At 39.8% G+C, this 19,781-nt stretch overlaps 1 protein-coding gene and 1 long non-coding RNA gene across 2 annotated transcripts in view; one reads left to right on the top strand and one right to left on the bottom strand.

The window, feature by feature from the left end:
- PDE11A (phosphodiesterase 11A) overlaps positions 1-19,781 on the bottom strand; it is a 191,312-nt gene that overhangs the window by 6,336 nt on the left and 165,195 nt on the right. The window contains exons 17-19 of the mRNA XM_067549179.1: positions 19,144-19,211; positions 16,011-16,081; positions 12,290-12,373 (exon numbers count right to left, since the gene is read on the bottom strand). Coding sequence (XP_067405280.1) covers positions 12,290-12,373; positions 16,011-16,081; positions 19,144-19,211 — 223 coding nt within the window. The remainder of the gene's footprint in view (positions 1-12,289; positions 12,374-16,010; positions 16,082-19,143; positions 19,212-19,781) is intronic.
- On the top strand, positions 6,231-10,446 carry LOC137154145 (uncharacterized). The gene is made up of 4 exons (XR_010920107.1): positions 6,231-6,648; positions 7,758-7,811; positions 8,215-8,292; positions 9,908-10,446. It is a non-coding gene; the product is annotated as an uncharacterized lncRNA (long non-coding RNA).

The following is a 19,781-nucleotide window of genomic DNA, read 5'->3' as shown; positions in this document are numbered from 1 at the left end:
GATGTACCCCTAGTGTGGTTCTGCTACAGACATACCCTTAGTGTGGCACCCTCATGCTCTGAAGGGCTGATCCTGCTGACTATGTCAAAGGGACTGCTCATGGAGGAAGATGCTACTCAGAACGAGTAAGGGTATCAGAATCTGTCCTGTGTTCAATATCCATATAGACCAGGTGAGCACTGAACCAGGAGCATTGTGCTTTGACAGCAGTTCAGTCAGGTGTTTTAAAAGAATGTCTCCTGATGATAAAGCCAACAGAAAGAGAGCTGAGTTTTCTATCACAGCAGCTGCTGCTAAAAAACTTATTGAATTGTTTGTGTCCTTTACTACTAAAATTCCAAATATGAATTCATAGCACATGGACATTAGTTCATAAAACATAGCTTGAAAAAGACAAACACATTCCCCAAGCATCCCACTGAAGCCCCGCAACCAACCACTGCAGGCAAAAGCCTAGGGAAAGAAACTGGTCTTGCTCTGCACTCAGTTAATAAATTAGCTCAGTCAGACCAGTGGGATAAGTTCCAAAGTTGAGGGGCCTCTGCTAAGAGCACTTTTCTAGCAGCTCCCAGGCAGTTTTAATCTCAGGAGGACTGTTCCCTTATGGGCCCCCAGAGCCAGCGTGGCTTGGGAGAGAAGGTCTCTCTTAGTCCAAAATGCTGTATAAATAAAACTCAGCATCTCACCCAATGCCAAACTGACTCAAGGGAAAGAATGGCACCTACTGAATCACAAATACCACCTTTCAGCAGGACCCAGGCTTTTCATTGGAGGCTCCTTCCCAAATGTTGACCAGTTCTGACTTTATTTAACTTATGAGCGTTGATGAGATTCCAGCTCAAGGAAGTATGGCTGCAGGTCTAATGTGTGTAAAGCAAGTTTTGCAATAAGACCATATGACTTGTTTTATTTTGAGCATCCACTGGTTTCTAATTACTCATTTTTATAGTGCAGGAATTTCCTGATATGGAAGGGAGAGCTAGTGACCAGGAAGTCATAGAGATAAATTCAGACCAGATGTTAGGGTCTGATGCACCACTAAAGTCTGTGTGGATCACAACAGAGCTGAACTGGACTCTGAGTTTTGCTGGCATGGTTTTCATAAGGGAATACATGGGCCAAAGGTGAACCATTTATCTGAAATTCCTTGAAATTTTTGAGGTCAGAGGAAAATGGAACCTATAGATGAGCCACCCAAAGCTCTGGCCTGACAAGACGATGTTTTATGAAACCAAAATCATCCCTTGGTTTGCTAGCTCTACATACGTGCTAGTACTGAAAAACAAAACTGTATTGCTAAAAGAGGTTTGTTTTCTGGCGACTTGCTACAGAAGATGAAGGACAACAGGTTGATTAGCTTCCAGGAGCTACTTCACAGAGGTGTGTGCATATTTTATTGCTTTATTTTATGGATAAAAGGCCAGCTTTGTTCCAGCTTCAGTCATCAGACCCAGATGCAAAACTCCAAAAGGGGTAAGTGCACCACAAGAGGAAGTTGCACTTGTAGAAGAAGATTGCGTGCTTCCCACTGATGGGTGGCCTAGAAGGGCAAGCACAGCTCCCAGAGTCTTGGCTGGTGTGTGGCTAGGGAAGCTAGAGCTGCACTAAATCATTGCATTCCTTCTGGACTTCTGCTGGTGCAGTTTTTCTGGAGCCTACCAATATAATCTAAAGCAGCTGTCTCCTGTGAAACCTCCAAAGGAGGGCAATGACAAAAACAGTGCCTGCCCTCCCTAGGGAATGAATTCACCTGGCTGTAGTTGCCCTCATTGGTGCAGGAGAAGCAAACTGTGAGGAGGGGTGATCTATCATACAAAAAATATATTCAACAGCCTCTGAAATGAATAGTTATTAAAGTTTCCTTCTGGTGAAAGCAAAACATTCTGTACGCTGTCAAAAATAATGCTGCAATATCTGTTTCTAATAAAGTTATGGCTAGGGGATTAATAAAACAAGCTTCTTTTTTATTGATAAAATGACCCATATGCTATAATGAGGAAAAAGTATATTATACTTGTAAGTTCTTTGTAGCAAAGTGTGCTCTGATCAGAGTCAAAATTGTTCTTGCTGTCAAAGGGAAGAAATGTGACCGAGAGCCTGGAAATCTATTGAAATAGCTAACTGATGTGTTGCTACCATATCTAGGCAAACTGATAGCCCATCTGTTCATAATAACTTAATAAAACCAAGGATTCAGTATACGCCTTTTACATGCATATTTTAACACAGTTTGTGAAAAATATGAGATGACTCCCCTTTTCTTTCAACATTTATACTGAGGAGCGATCAATGCCTTCTGCCTTGCCATTACATAGATTTTTGAACAACTCTTTAATCCTTATCAGTTTCATATCCTTATTTAGGTTTTTAAATTTACCCTCAGCTGGGAATTCTGCAGGCAACTGTGATTCTGTTGTGTTCAACAGTTAAAGTGTTTCATCCATCATCATTTCTAGTCCTTTTCTGATGCAATGTAGTTTGTCCTTTGTCTTTCTTCAAAACTGAATGGCTGTTAAATTATCCATTTATCTTCTTTCAGATTTGCTGTACTCACTCTGTTGGTTGTCTTTTCTACCTTATTTGCCAACTTTTCAATCCATTTCCTGTGCTCTTAATATGTGTCTTCATTCACCAGTCATTCCTTTTCAATGTACTGGCCAGCTAATTTTGTTGTCTTCTGATTTGTTACTTCACAAATAGTTCACCACCTTTTTTTCACAGGTGATGCTGAAAAGCCTCTGAACTCATTCTGTGAAATCTGGCTCCACTGACTCAATGGCAGATCTCCCAGTGACTTCATGGGGGCCAGTATTTCCCCTGATATTCTTTCACCTATTCACTCCTTCTTTCAGAAGGCCTAGTTGTTGATCTATCAGTCCAGCAGAGGACTGGATGGGCTTTCTTTTGTGGCCTGTCAATAACTCTGCTCTGCTGGCTACATGGTTACTTGAGGAGCAATATGAAATACTCAGCCCATCAAGGGAGGGAGTATGCTGTCTCCCCCTCCTCAGATGGCCTGGGAAAGCTTGCATATTCCTACATTATCAGTGGCAGGGTAATGTGCCACTTCTTTGATCCAGCTGTCCTTCAATAACCCCACCAAAATCACATATTTACAATAAAATACTACTCAAGAGAGTGGGGGAAGGAAAGATCGAGAGAGCTACACAGCTACTCTGTGTTCGTTGTAATAAAGTTGTGAATTCTTCAACGCCACAGTGATGTATAACAATGTAGATGGATACAGTGTTGGGCAGGCAACTCTTCTTGACCAGTTTTGCCCCAGACCCTTCAAAAATTGTGCCTCTGGCACCATACTTCTCATAGTCATTATTTCACAATGCATCACTTTCCTGGGGAATTGCCAGTTAACTTATTCCTTTGACTTTTTTTTTTCTGGTTTCCTGTCTGTGGTGCTCCATGTTGAGCCTGAACTTCACTCTTTCACCTGTGCCCTATCCACCAGAAGCGAAGCAGTAAAAATAAACATATTGTTCTTAGTTTAGGAGAATGAGGTTTGGACGATACTCCAATGATGCCCATTTCACTACTGGAAGGTGGAAAAATGGACCAGAGCCTTAAAGTTCACATGTGAACCTGAACTTCCTGAAAATTCAAGGTGTGTTGGACTGGCTGCTCTGATTTGGGTTCATCAGTGGTAGAAATATTCCTAGGCAACCTCTCCTATAGAAACACTCTGAACCAGATGCTTCTGTTCCTGTCTAAGCACCCCAGAAGCCCCTTTTCCAACTGCCTAAACCCCCATGATCCCTATCTACCACCCTATCTCTGGCACAGCGACATGGTGTAATGAGCCAGATCTAATTTTTCCTGAGGCAAACCTTTCTGTGAGTAGAGCAGACATTGCTGCAGCTGCTGATCCTCCTTGAAAGGTTTTAGCAGCAGTGCCCCCTGTACGTCAACATTTGCAGCAGAAAATGAAACTGTCTAATCTGCCACTACCTATGCCAGACCTTGTCTATAACGTGTCACGTACTGCAGGCTGAGACTATATGCCTTACTCATCATTCCCAGGAAGCACAGACACATTATCTTTCAATGTCAGTGCTCAACTTAACTGTCACAAACAAACATTTCTGAATGCTTGGTTCTCTGTGGTGTTCTCTAACACCTATTAAAAGTTTTTGAAAGATAGCCTTTTAGACCTTCACTAGGGAATAATCAGTCTATCCATAAACGAGTCCAAAAGTCTGTATTCAAGTAAAAATGATGTAATGAAAATTGTCCAGTGTTGATCAAATTATTCACTGTCAATTCATTTTCTGACAGATCTAGTCCTTTTTCTGTTCACAAACAGATTTTGATTTTTCATTAATTCATTCACTTTCAAAACATTTAAATGGGAGCACATTTCAGAAAACTGTGACTGTGGCCTATTCAGTACTCAGTATTTGTGGGGTTTACCTGGTTGACTAGGTCATATGGTAGTGTTTCTGCTCACTACTTGGATGATTGAAACTTTTTAAAGAGGCAAAAAAGCAACAAAAATAGTGCGCACTTGTCTGTACAAATAGCCTTGGTCACTAGCAAATATGGGTAGTTGTACAAAGAAACATTCACACAAACAAAGAATGTGTCATACGAATGTTCATGAGAAGTGAATATGAGAGACAGAAATATGAGTTGAACCAAAAAGCTGGTTGGAATTTAAATGCATGTTCGTGGACATAGTTTTGGCTGCATGCAGCCAGGTTTTTGACTTTACCTTAGTAAGGAATTCAAGACTTGGCCCTATGTTTGCAAACTTCTTTTAAACCATCCCATACAGTAAATTCTGGGTAGGGCTCTCTTTGAATGGAGATGTTCACATCCTGAAGCCCTTACTCAATTTTTCCCCAGGAAAAACTCTCACTGAATTAGTGGGGATTGTAGCTGAGTAAGGGCTGAATCAGGATTTAGCACTGTCTGCAATCCTTGAACTTCTCTTTTTGTGAAGGGCTCAAAGGCCTGGATCCACAGAGGGACTCTTGCAATGCTCAGTGTTGCAATGCCTAACTTTTAAGCACTTAGATAAATCACAGGCATAACAATGCAATCCACACAGCCTGAGTTAGGTGTGGAGGCTTCCTGTACAATGTGTGAGGAGAGAAAGGCAGCTAAGAATGTGATCTACAAAAGCTGGCATGCTAGGCAAGGAGCCACCTAAATGAGAAATGCTGATAAGAGGGTCACGCCATAAGCCCTGCCCCTCTCACCGAACTAGGTGCTGAGTGTGGGCTGCAGAGAGGTGCTTATCTCTGCTAGCAACCCACAGCCAGGAACTACTCTCAGCACTAGATGCTTAAGTCATTTCTTGTGCAACTGAATTAGGTGCCTGCTTCAATACACAGAAAACAGCTAGAGGGGTTGGTGGGGGTAGGAATGGTGTCAATGCCCATGCCCATGTAATAACTTTTACCTAGTGGTTACAGCCTTCTCCTGAGAGGTGGGAGATCCCGGTGCAAATCCTTTGTTCCCCTCAGGCAGAAGGGGGGAAATCAACCCAGAACTTCCTCAGTGCCGGTGAGTGTTTTGACTACTGGGTTGGAAGTGCTGCTGCTGCTGCAGTAGGACCCAAAACAGCAGCTCCTGAGCATCCCTACCGATCGGGCCTCACACATAAATTAGGCAGGTGAACCCATATCTTCTCCTGGTTCATGGATCGTGCTGAGGCTTAGGTGTGGAGGAGGGAGGCACTAGGATACCTCAGGTAAAGCAGTGAGTATGCCCAGAGGCATAAATTTAGGAGCCTAGGGATCTTTTACTGCAAAGGTGCAGAATGAGTTTAGGTGCATACAGGGCTAGGCGGCAGCGGGGTGGGAATTCTGTGGATCACCGTGGAGCCTAAAAGTGGGATTTAAGTGCCTAAGTGTGGGGATTAGGTGCCTACGTCCTTTTTGTGGATGTGAGCCATGTGCTGTATTTCCTATCACTCTAAAGGAATATTAAAATCCACTCCCTTATATTTGCTATAATAATTTATACTTTAAGCCTAAGTCATATAGCATACACATGTACTTCCAAGTCATGTTTCAAGGCAAATTCTTGCAAAGGAAAAGGAAAACAAAGTGTTTGCCTATAATGGGATACCTACCCCACACAGGTGAGGGAAATGTGTAGAGAAGCTTGAATCTGGAGGCTGAGATAGACCTAATTAATGATGAAACCCAGCTGGAGATACTGGATAAACAGAGGAAGTTTAGACCAAAAGGGGGCTGCAGAAAGAAATGCTGTAGTTGTTTTCCTGGTAGTAGAGAGACCCATAGGGAACAGGAAGAGTGGCAAGGTGTAGGAAGAAGTCTGGCAGAGTGAACCTTGACTGGCTGTCTTAGGGTCTCTGAACTGGAACTCTGTATAGAGGGTGGGCCTGTGTTCCCCTCCCAGCCCCTGTAGACGGTGGCATGAAGCCCCTGACAAAAAGAGATAAAGACTTTTGAAAGCCCTGAGAAAAGGAAACATGGGCCCCTGGGCCCAGAATTGCAGGTGGCATCCCAGAGGTGTTGGACATTTAGTTCTATTATCCTCAAAGGGAAGAGATTTTTAAAGTGACCTGACTGGAGGGTTAAGTCAAAAGATGAAGCAGACCAGATGGTGCTACAGAGGAAAGAGCTGCTATGCCATGCCCAGCTGTGATGGGGTGCTGTAGTGGTGAGTCCACCTTTCCACAGTGTTGTACTCTTTGGGGATGTCTGTCTGTTCTCCCTGTGGGTCTCAGAAGCACTACTACTGTTAAAAGCCTTTGCCTTTCATCCACTCTTGAATATGAATGAACTGAATAAATTAGAGGGTTGTAGTAGCAACATCATTTTATAAACAGTGTAATTACAGGGTCAGAGATGATTTGCTGTTTCATAAGGATTAGCAAAAAGTGATATCAAAGTACATGGAGGAAGCAACCTGATTTCTTCCTTGGTGTGTCAAGAATAGCATCTGAAAAAGATGCAGAGATTCTTACCGTCCCTCAGCATGAAGTCTAAAATGCTGAAAATGTTTGGTGATGGAAGAGACAGATCCTCCAAACTTTTAATGGAGACTTAGCTGGAGCAATTCAAATTAACTTCTTCTGAGCACTAAACTTTGCAACTTCTGGCACACGAAAGAGTCTTGACTAAAACTGAAATAAGTGACCGTCCAGGGTGCCAAAAGCATGTGGTTGTGGACTTATCTCCCACAAAGACATCTCCCTTAAATGTAAGAGAGCTGCTGTCACTTGTCACTGACTACCTGACTGTGTATAAATACACAGAAGCAGAGTTTGACCTTTGGCCTTGTTATTCATGATGTTTTCTCTGCCTAAGAGCCCAGTGAGCAGTGGGTGGGTTTCTGTTAACATCTTTTGTTTGAAGGCCAAGCTTTAATGCTGTTTGTGAAAATCTCTGATCAGATTTCTATATCTGAGCCCCATAGGAGGGCTGTAATCTAGTCCTAGTTAGGGAAATCAAAGTTTTAAGGTCAACCCTGCCTTAGGTGCACACAAAATGCAACTGGAGTCTAGAAGAGGCTCCTTGTGCTGTTGAAACTTTGAACACCAGTTGCATGGAGACTTTGAATGCCTTGATATCTGTGAAATGCAAATTAACTCTGCAGTTGTGAAGCATTTAAAAACAGATTTTTCTAGTTACAGGAAAAATTGTGTCCAGTATCTGCTGGAACTATAAAACTGCATCCCAAATTCCCTTCTACATGCTGTGGGTACATCTAACAGAATACACAGGCACTTTATTTTCAATGTCATGACCTAGATTTTTCTGCTTTAGACAAATCTGTTTCTCTCCTCTTCTGAAGAGTGCGTCCTAGCCAAAACAATGGAGGTAATTCTACTTTTATTTATACAGTACTTGATACTGAAGCTATATCAGGAGGTTTGAAATATTCTCCAAGGAAAAAGCTATGTTTTTGGAATTATTAAATTAAGCTACTAAATTTGATCATCTATTTTCTTCTATGTGAGTGCTTTCCAGGGAGTTTTTCTTAATAAGGAATAAACATGGTGCAGTAAAGAATAATGGAAATTCTAACTATTTAGATACTTTAATTTCAAATAGATTGATGTACTGTTACTCAAAATTAAACTCCAATGTCATATAAAATATTCTGATCCCTAATCATTACATTTAGTTACAAAGAAGAGTAAATTCAATAAAATTATATTTTAAGATGCTATAATAAAGAACAATAAACAAAGAATCAGGAAGATCTTCTCTTCACAACTAGGATGCACAGCAGGGAGGAAAGAATCAACTATGATTACTACTACAAGCACTGGAATTGGAAAGTTTCAAATCTCTTAAGGTAAATTTTATCACAAACTTTAATTGGTTAACAATTAAACCAAAAATTTTTTAAAATACCCATATAACCAACTTTGAAATAGTTTCATTTTTGTTAATGCTTTCTAAAGGCAAATCCAAACTTGTTAGTTCTTCTTTGCGTTATTAAACTGGGTGCCTGTTAGAGTATGACACTAAGGTCTTACTTTTAAAAAATTGTGCATGCACAATTGCATGTACAAAAATGTTAGTGTGATTATGTGCCTTATTGGCATGAATAACTTTGATGTTTGCATATTCAGAAATTCATATTCTGTATCTTGCTGCCAATATGGGTGTGTACACATGTACACACACCTTGTTCAACAGTCACAAATGAATCAAGTCCTAAAAGACAGACCCTGTCCCCCATAAAAACAGCAATCAGTCCTATTCACTGAATGAAGATATTTAACTAATGACAGGTCCAAACAGCTATTAAGTAATTAATATAATATAATGTTCTTAGACTAAATTGAGAACACCCATATAATAGACTTCTAGTATCTCATTTGAAGTTTTGGAAAATTATATACCAAAATATCCTTTAGATTTATGTTTTGTCATTATATAACTACAAACGTATACACTAATTCTAGAGAATGCTGTTATAAATCCTTTTCAAACAACAGCTATTTGATTGATTTAAATCAAGTTCACTGCAGGTAAAGCTGATCTATATGAGTTAATACATTGCTTAATGAAGTTCAATGGATTATTTCAATTTTAGCTTCCTCACCCATTGGCTCCAATGAATTTTTTCTTCACTGGAAACAACCAATATATTTAGAGTAGAAAAGTAATTAATCTCTATGGGGCCTCCTCTAAGAGGTCATTAGCTAACTGTAGTTTTACACACTTTTGTAGTAGCTCATTTAGGTTGACTGCTGTGGTCCAAGAGATCAAAGATCAGGAGTAAAGTCAAAGACAGCCAACAACACCCTCACAAGAAAAACACTATTAGGTGACTGAACCTGGTCTCTGTAGTGCAACAACAAAGGGGGCATTTCTGGGGAGGCAGAGAACATGAGGGAACAGAGCTGAAAATACATTACACTCCAGCAACCCTTGACTAGTGAAGTAATCCCTTGGAGACGGCCCTAGCCTCCATAATTTAGAGCAGCCTAGGTAAGGATCAAGGGGACTGCTACCTTAGCAGGAGCTAGTCCTGGTGAGTGGGCTTGTCTGTTTACATTTTTAATACACTGATACAAAAAAAAGGTTCAGATTTAGACGTTGGAAGAGTCTAGGTTTCTGCTTTTTCTTTCTCGGTTTGCTTTTACTGAAGCTTTGGAGGAATGTAGCATTATTACATTTATGTGAAGTTAATCAGCATGACTTGCAGGCCTTTTAGTGCAGGTCTTACTAAAGCCAAACTTCCCTCTGACTGCAGTGGGGAAATGGCTACATTAACATGTCCCTGTTTATTGTCTGGATTAATATTATAATAAAATGGCAATACTCGATATAAAATTCTACACTTGTTCAAACAACCAATAATTTCTAAACTTTATGCCAGTGCATTATATAAGCATTGCTCAGGTTTTGCTAATTCTTATTGTCCACCAACATTCCACCTCTTTATGCTTCATTCACAGGTGTTACTGATGCAACTATAATGAAAGCCATTGTATCCCGTGATGTGTAGTCCATGCAATTTTTGTTATAAAAGTTAAAATTAAAAGAGAAATTGATATGGAAAAGGGGAAAAAAAGCCCCTGAACTTGCAATATTTGTAGTGCATCTAGCCATCCCTAAAGGAGGTTTCTTACCATCTGTAAACAGAATTTACAGTGCCTCTGCGCATCATTGATGCGATGAGTGTATGGAGGTTTGATTAAGTTGGATATGGAAATTTAAAAACTGGCTTTATATTCAAGAGGGCAGCTCACGCAGCATGATACTGTGACATCAAGTTTTCTGTTTACCCCTAAGGCTGGTGCTGCAATGACTTCAAGGTTTGATAGAGAATTTTTTAAGTTGTTGAGCAGCAGGCTAACAGCCGCACAGCATGATGCAAAGACAGCAGAAAGCAGAGGAATCAGATGTGAATATATTCCCCACAGATCTCCTGCTAAGATGGAGCTAACTAACCAGTGCTTTAGTGTTCAGAGCTAGTCTACTCACATACAGGCTGCTTTGAGGGCAGGCTGCCCGTGGGTGTTTGCTGCTTTGATTCTCTGCCCACCCTGCCTTATTGTACTCTTTCTGATTAAAGACGCTGTCACAAATAAATCATGACTTCTGGCATAAGAGCTAGTATTCCTAATAAGGTTGCCATGGTTGGGGAAAATAAGACTAGCAAAAAATAGGCTCTCTTTCAATGTCTGTTTCCCCCCCCCCACTTATCTTTTGTATAAAGGCAGGATTGCTAGCTGTAAAGTCTCTGTCTTGTTTATGACCATTTTTCACTTGTTTGGAAGCTGTAAATTAGTCTCACAGATTACAAAATAGTTATTTCATTATGGAAAAGCCTGTGACCTGCCCCACACACCCACCCAGGAAAGTACAGGTGTGTAAGGCACCATACCAGTTTGGGTATGGGGAAGACCAGCTTCAACAGGACCCGAATCCCACATAAAGGGCCAGAGAGAAGTGGCATATGTGGCCACAATCAGAAGACAGATTTCTAAAACAAATTTTTTCTTACGTATAAGAGCTAAATCACACAATTACGCGTCTGAGCAAAGGAGTTACTGTGAACAGATTGGAACTGCTATTAAAATCCTGTCCTTCATTCCCTGTACACTCACATGCCTGTTGAAGTCACTGGGAATTCTGGGAGCACAAGGTTGTGCAGGAGGACAGCACAACTCTAGCACAGATTTCAAAGTGAATAGTTGGTCATGCTGGTAACATACAGAACATCCCCTTTAGTGCCTCCATTAGATATTCATTTTCTAATGCATCTGTTTGCTTTTTTTTTTTTTTTTTTTTTTTTTGTGCACTGATGGCTGAATCCTGCAGTCTTTATTCAGGCAAAACCTCCTCTGACTTCCATGAGAGGCTAGCCTGGGACAGAATGAAGGGTTTGGTGCTGAGTTTGGCTGACAAAGAGGTGTGAAAGTTGTTGACTCAGTGACTTGTGGTTGAGATTGTAAAGTGTTACTTCCCATCTTTTAGCCCTCCCTGCATAGCTGTGGCTTGCAGTTCACTGTTTCAGTTCTGTTTTTAATACAAGTTCCATATGGGCCAAATTCTGGATCTGTTTGTTTGTTCTAGCCATTTACTGTTTGTAAAGTGTCACATCTATATTCAAGTCTTGCTTGTACCTTTAGGTGCAAGCAGAGGTACCTACTGGCTTTAAATATCTGGATTAAACTGGAAGATTCTGGTCATGTGCAGCCCCTAACACAGCCATTTTATATGCACCTGAATTGTACCAGGAACACAAGTAATCTCTGGGTGCCTGATCACAGTAACACATTGTGGGTTAGACAACGTGCTTGCTGAATCAAGGACCACATCTCCAGTGTCTTAGAGACTCTGACCTGGAATGCCCCTCCAAAGCTTCTATCACACACACGCTGAACTTGAAGGGGAGCCAGAACTAGACTGGAATAATTCAGCCCTGTGCTTTCCTTTGAGCCACGGTTGTTCAGGTGGTCTATGCCTGTATGCAGTGCCGAGCCGAGAATTATCTATTGAACGAACCATTTTGCACAATATAGCCGTTACGATGTTGAGTCTCAAATGTCAGGCAGAATGACAAAAAAGCTTTTGAATTTAAAGAGAAATGATATGTACAACAATCATCTCCTCTTTTTCTTCGGTAAATTTAAAGTTTTCTGTTTATACCGAGAATTTTGAAGTTGAAGAAGGAAGCACATTAAGGGTGTTGCATGAATAAGTATAAGGATTTAAAGACCCAGCCCTTCTCAAAGGCTGTTATATAGAGCGAGCGCTAGCTAGTTCTCTCTCTCTCTCTCTCAGATGCAGGACCAGTGTTCTGATTCTACAATTGCAGAAGTAAAAATTACCTGATATAGAGGCATGCAGATGCTATCAATCCATTCCAACTGCAATCTGGGTAGTTCATCTTTCCTGTTCCGATCAAAAATAGCCTGAATTGAGAGGGAAGGGGGGGAAAGTGTCATGCTTTATTACGTAGAATATTTTACAGATGCTGCATTCAGCACTTTGTGACTATGATCAAACTGTTACAAACTGAACACTTCATAAACAATAATCGGTATTTACAGTCTTTCTAGCCCTTTGTCTAGGATGAAAAATAAACAGCTGTTTATGAAATTTGTAAACTGAATTTATTTGACTGTTATAATCTAATGGGATCCTAGGGATGGGATTCAAGAACTCACTTAAAGAACCGAGAAGAGGATTTTGTGTGGGATTTTGAAAATTTTAACCTGAACTCTTAAGTGATATAGTAGGTATTTCTGAAAATCCCATTCTTGGTTCCGTTTTTGTAAACTTAATGCAAGGAAATAGCCTTGTGTGGACAGGCAGAGGATACCACTTTGTCTTCCTGACCCAGCTAGCTTCTCTAGATTCACTAGTAGTATACACATATTTATTTCCTTTAGGTGACCTGTGATAAGGCTGAATCATTAAACATTTCTGTGACTGCTACTGTAGCTTTTTAAAATGCCCATTATTCAAATTGTAACACTCTGAATGATTTTGGCCCTTATCCCTCAGACTTTACATCTGTATATTCCATCATTTGTTCCAGGGTGGTTTGATTTAAATCGAAGCAGATTAAAACACAGATTTTTAATCATGATTTAAATTATTGATTTTAATTGTCCTGCATTTGTACTTTTTAGTTCTCTTCCTAAAGAAAGGTTGATTATTATCAGTTGATAACAGTCAAAGCATATTGATTTACAACTTAGTATAGCCTTCACACTACATTTGGTGCATCTTTTTGCTAAAGAGGAAGATACAGTGTGTATATATACTTATTAAAGTAATTATATAGCTTAACTTGCACTTAGTTGCTTAATTTTTCCTTTTTTATTATATTAGAAAATGGTGAATGATGCATTTCTTATTCACCAGATTAAATATTTACTTGTGATTTGTCATTTGCTCTACTTGGATGGAAATTCAAATCCAATTAAAAATGCACAAACAGCAGTTTTTTGGTTTTTTGTTAAACAAACTTACCTTCAGTGCTGGATATACAAGGGAAAAAAATATCAAAACATGTTTTGCATTTAAACGGATTTCTTAAACAAAGGAAGTATTATGTGTAGCTAGTGAATTGATGTGATTGTTTCTGGTCACCATGTGCTTCAAGATTTTAGAATTCATCCATCCTCTCACACCTAGTTTTTATTAATAGATTGGAAAAGGAAAACAAGCTTTCCTGCTTTTTTTCTCCACCCCTTTAAACTCCCAGTTGATTTCTTAACTTTGAATGAGCTAGTCATGGACCTGAATTTGTTGAACAAACTAAAATGAAGAATGTATCTATTCTTGCTGCACCTGTAGAAGAGGCTATTGCTGTCAAAAGTTGGTTTAGCAGTTCAACAAACTCTGGTTTCAGGAGCTTAGCCGATGACTTTCACCAGTCTAATGTTTTGACTTTCTTTAAAAGTTGGCAGCAAGCATGTACTGCTTAATGTTGTAATTCAATTAACTTTAATACATATTTGCAGTGTTATTTTAGCCATGTTGGTCCCAAGATATTACAGACATACTGGGTGAAGTAATATCTTTTATTGAACCAACTTCTGTTGGTGAGAGACGAGCTTTTGAGCTACACAGAGATCTTCAGGTCTGGGAAAGATACTAAGAGTGTCAGAGCTAAATACAAGATTAAACAGACAGTTTAGCATGAAGTAGTTAGCTATTACCTCACCTACCTTGTCTCTTTAATAGATACAGTAAGTTTAGACCTTTAATATAGACTCAGTTTTAAATAGGTTAAATTTTCAAAATAAGCTTGTGCTTTTATTTAACATCCGGGTTTTTATTTTAACTTAAACTTCAATTTTTAATTTAAAAAAAGTTATTTATTTGTGTTAAAAAGTATGGGTTCACACAGGGCCCCCCTCCCCAGTCCAAGTAACTTGTCTGGACACTCAGGAATGCCAAGGGAGTAAGGGAAGGGGTAGAATTCTTCTTTCAGGCCCTAGAGCAGGAGTGGACCCGTAATGCAGGCACTACCCCAATCTTACTGGCAGTAGACACCACAGCCCCAGTGTCTTCCCTGTGTTGGTGAGAAAGCCCTGAGGATGTGCACAACAGCACATTCTCCTTCCCCTCTTTCTAAAGTTGCTGCATGCAGCTTTCCTGGAACCCTCAGGAGCTACGGTAATACGTCCCCGCACCCTGTTCACATCCACCCTGCTGCTTCAGCAAGGTGGGTTCTGCTATATTAGGGTGACACCATGTCCATGAGCTGACCAAAATGCAGATTTTATGGCATGGCCTGGTTCATTGTTAAGATTGTTGGTGCAAGGCTATCTGCATTAAATGCTACAAGGCATTTGAATTTCCTGCTATTTGAAGATAGTAAAATGTTTTAAAAGTAAAATTTATTTTCTGTTACTGTGGGACTTCGTTAGTGTGAGGACACTTTAGCTTCTATATGCATTATGTAAAAGGCCCTAAATACATATTTTGTGGAATGGTACTTTCAGTTATTCAGGGCTAGATTTCCTCCAAGGCACCCGCATTTTTAGTGCTCTGGCTAATTAACTGCTAATTCACTGTACTATAGCTACTTTTTTACTTATGTATACAGAGAACTACTACAGGAAAGAAATTCATTAACTTACCCAAGATTCTATAGCTTAGTGTATCGAGTTGTAAGCCATGCTGACTCCAGTCACAGTAACCGTGAGTCACTGAGTCAGATCCTCAACTGGTGTAAACTGCTGTAAGTCAATTGACCTCAATAAAGCTATGCTGATTAAAGCTGGGGATCTGGCCCAGAGAATGCTTGCCATGAAGACAACTTGTATGAGAGGTCTGGATCATTTTCTTGAAGTATCAGCCGTATGTAGAATTATATGTAGATTAAGACGACCGATCTTTTCTTATATTCTTGAATGGCTTCAACTTGAACTGCTTAGAAGCCCAAACTGTCGTCTTCCCTCTCCTTCTCTTTTAAGATACTTAACTGGGAAGGTCCCCTCTTTGTAACAGAAGTCTTTTGTTTTCATTCTTCCTGTTTGCAGTTTGCTTTGACACTTTATTCCTTTCCACGTCTTATTTATATCTGTGTATGATGTAGAGACCATCCCAAATAACCCTACAATGACGGTGATAACATTACTTGTAGGCATACAGAAGAAGCAATTCCTCAGGAGGGTACTGGATGCATCACGTAAAACTGATGGCAGAAATGTCACACCGTAGCGCAAACAAAGCAATTATGCTTTTTAGTACCGTGACTTCTGGTTTGACTATTGCATCTTGGAAATTGTACTCAGTACTGTTGTAAAATGAGTTGCCAATATAAACCTTGGGATATGTACAGCACATCGTGAATAAGAGCTTGATTCAAAGCCTACTGAAGTCATTGGGCGGTGTCTTTCCATTAACTTCAATAGACCTTGGATCAGGCCCTAAATTTCACTGCTGGATTCCAATAGTAGGTTGTTCATCTCTCTCTCATTTATTCCTTCTTATGAAACCCAGTTGGTTCTCTGAATTAAAGCAATGACAAGAGAACAATTTTCCTCCTACACACACATGTAACTAGTTCAAAAGTGATGATAAACTTACTGAAGGAGTGAGTTTGAGTTCAGATCTCTCTCTGTCTCCTTGTTCAAAGAACTCGCTGGTTACCAATTCAGCTGCCTAAAATATAATCACACTAAAGATTAAGGTTCATGTTAGTTATTTGTTAGGGTCACAAATTTTTTGCTTACAGTCCCAATTCAGCAAGGTATTTAAGTATGAGCCTAACTGTAAATTCATGGCTAGTTCCACTCGTACTTGGAGTAAGGCACATTTAAGCACCTTGCTAAGCTTGGGTCTCAGTCACAGGAAGGTAGATTTATGTCTCTCTCTCTTTGTAGTCATGTTCCAAATTCTCATTTCCTTTTTGATGCCTGTCAATGGCCAGTCAAATTGGAGCTGCATGTAACTTGTGCATTTGAGAGTAGAATAGCTCATTATTAGTTCCATGGAGTCATATAAAATTACCTTTGTAAAAAGATTTTGTAAAGTGTGCATGAGCTCTCGGGCAGGTGCTGCTGCTATTTACAATGTTGCTGGAACTGAAACTCTCAGTTGTTGGAAAAACAAAGCTAATCAGCAAGTTCTGTGTTAGCTAAACTTAATGTGAAATCATAAGGCTCTTTCTTCACTCAGCTTTGTTTTTCTGTACTATATCTACCCTATACCACTTTCATCACTGTAGCTCTTAAGCAACTAAAATGGTCAGATTTGATTAAATGTAAGAATGGCAGGGTTGACTTTTGGAAATGTATTATATACTCTTTTGCCAGACTGCATGAAGCTGTCTTCATTTTTGACAATGGTATGTGTTACTTGGAAGGATGCAGGATTCAAAACTAGATTATTTTTTAAAACACTAAACCTAAAGAAACCAGTAAAGCCCAGACAGGGCTGCTGTTTATACTAAAGTTGCTTGCTAAGTAAATGTGCTTGCTGTCATGCACCTCCACAAATATGTGGCTATTGAGATAAAGGTGTTTTTCTATATAACAAAAAGCTTGGAAACTCAAGATGACATTCTGTTAACTCACCCTGTTGTGCCTACTTCCTGTTCTAAGATACACTGATAAGAAACCAAGGCACAACAGCGTGAACTAAGGATCGAATTTGCACTTCAGAATAACTAAACTTCCTGGTCTACCATGGAAATGCAAGTTAGCCTGTGCAAGTGACTGCATAGCAATCAACAATTATCGGAGATTAAACTTGCTGCAGCTTAAAAACGAGTCACAAAAGTTGAAAGCATGTGAACTGAAATGATAAAATGATTTTAAATCTTCAGCTAAGTTAAGGCTAATTACCAGCAGAAACATCTCACACCGTTTGGAACTGCTGTTCCTATAGGGAACCCCATCGCTTGAATAAAATCATGGATTAATATACCTTGCATTGGAATAATTGGACAGCCTAACAGCAATTACGGGTTATTCCAGATCAATATGTACTTGCCTCTTGCTCTCTTCAACATTCCATCTCCCTGTCTCTTTTTGTATGTCTTGTCCCCCTCCTAATCTTTTGCAATGTTTGTCCTTCGCACTTATTCTTTAGCTCCTTCCCTTTATGTATTTTTGTCCACCTTGCTCCCTTCTGACGACTTCTCCTCCCAGCGTGGTTGAGGCTCCACAGATTTCCTCATTCTGTGGCCTCATTAGTGTGTCTTATTTATTTTTGTCTTGAAAAACTCAACCAGATGATGCTTAATGCTCCTAGACTGGTTTTTAATACAAGTATGTTAGACCACAAGGAAAGGTTCAGCTGCAGCATTTGGAAGTCATAAGAAAAGATAGTTGGCTTACACTTCAGTGGACGGCCCTGGATTTCAGTACTGATCTCCCATAGTCCAAAAAACTCATTCAAGAAGCATAAGCAGATTCTGACTTTGTTTTAAATACCAAAGGAAATGGAAAAGCTAGCTGAGTTTTAGAGGGAAAACTGAGGAATGACGTGCTGCAACCATAGCCGAGGTGGGATTGAAGTGAAGAGTCCTAAAACTCTTATCCTGCAGTGGGAGAAACTTCCATTGATTTCCATGAGTTACTTGTATTCTGCGTCAAGGGAATAAGAGTTCTGGAAGCTGATGGATACCAAAATGCTTTTTAAAATCGGAGTACTAAAATGATACATATATACCTCCCATAACACCTCATCTTCCACCCACAGTCCCTCTTTTCCCAGCCCCAAGAAAAGTGGCTTCTTTCCATTTCCCCACCTCTCGCCTAACCTCCATCTTCTGCTCCACAGTGTTTTAACTGGTGGTGAGCACTGTCAGGAGCACATCTTCTAGATGCTTTCTGCTGCTGGATGTTTCTTCCAACATAAGCTGCCTCCTCCCTACGTTACTTAATGAGGTAAGGTTGGGAGCTGGTAGTAGGAAAGATGGGTCATGCCAGTGATTGAGGCTGGCGGGGGGGAGGAAGATTTCTGGCAGTTGTAAATGGATGGCTAAGGTCCGGGCTCTTGGATGGGGCCAATCCTGACCCAGCCAGCCTTCCAGCTACGGGACTCTTTCTCATCCTATAGTGGTTTGTCCTGCCAAAAGTTGCTGGTGAGTGCATAGGCATTATATACATTTCTCAGGACCCCACTCAGCAATGGAGGTCTGGTTTTTTTTTTGTTTTTTTTTTTTTTCCTCCCCTCTGAGTAAGGAATGCTGAATAGGGCTTTAAAAGTACATCTTGTAATGTTAAGCCACTGCTGAGATAACTAGCAGATTTCTTTATGCTAAAAAATGCATATTCTATGTCCATTAGGACATGTTCATCAAATGGCAGTCCCTGCTGGTGGTCCATATTTAGGACAAATTCTGCTATTGCCACTTGGTTACAGAAGTAGTTACATGGTTAAAAGGTAACTCTAGGGTTACCAAAAGAGAAAATGTTTGCAATGTAGAGATGCTTTTTGGAAAAGGGCCATTTTTGGTATGGAGTTAAGAGGTAAATAGATGAGCAGAGGATATAAGATCTCTTCAGATACCTAAATATTGCTCAGTAGCACCAAGCAAAGGAAAAAACTGTGCAATAAACCATGCCTTGCAGAAACCCCTTGCTACTTTTTTTTTTAAAGCTACATTAATACTGCCGTAAATTGACTGCAGTTTTGCTCCCTTGCAAGTCACGGCCCTGGGAATATTGTCCTACCAGTACCGCCTCTTTCCAGCCCTGCTATTAATCATGACTTGCCTGTCTTGAAATCTCCCACGGTTTGGTCACAGCTCCGAGATCACAGGCTGTCATTAGCATTGATCTGAAAAACAGAAATGAACAATACAAACTGAATAAACCTTTGTTGTATTTCTAAACAAATCTGCCCTGAATGCATAAATAAAAAAAAATCAGGATTAGCACCTTTTTCCTCTGAAAGGAACAGCACTGTTTGAAATCTCAGCCATCAGCATAGTTTTTTATATCCACATTACACCTAAGAAGTCTAATATTATATAGATAATGCATAAAATTTAAAATTTATTGTGTTCTGAAAAGAAACATATCACTACAGACAAATTACTAATTTTGCTACTAATTGTACTTCTAACTGGTGATAATTATACTGTACAATGTAGCATGTTCATTACAATGATGTAAATAAGGGAGTTATTATATAATCATGCAGACTGGATTAATTATTTATCTACTTATAAGTGATTGCTTAGCAAGATAACCTATAATCATGAGAGGCATCCCAGACATTGTTTCAGCAGTTTCTACTGCTCATCTGCAATAAAAAATTAAGATTTATAAGGGCTACACTGTTTCAGTGTAGTTTAATACTTGGCTACACTATGTTTTATACACATTAGAAAGAATTATTCAGCTG

Source organism: Emydura macquarii, unplaced genomic scaffold (genome assembly GCF_026122565.2).
Source record: "Emydura macquarii macquarii isolate MOO-44397 ecotype Brisbane River unplaced genomic scaffold, CSIRO-AGI_Emac_v2 contig_1253, whole genome shotgun sequence".
Classification (NCBI taxonomy): domain Eukaryota; kingdom Metazoa; phylum Chordata; order Testudines; family Chelidae; genus Emydura; species Emydura macquarii.
This window is presented reverse-complemented; position numbering and strand designations above follow the sequence as displayed.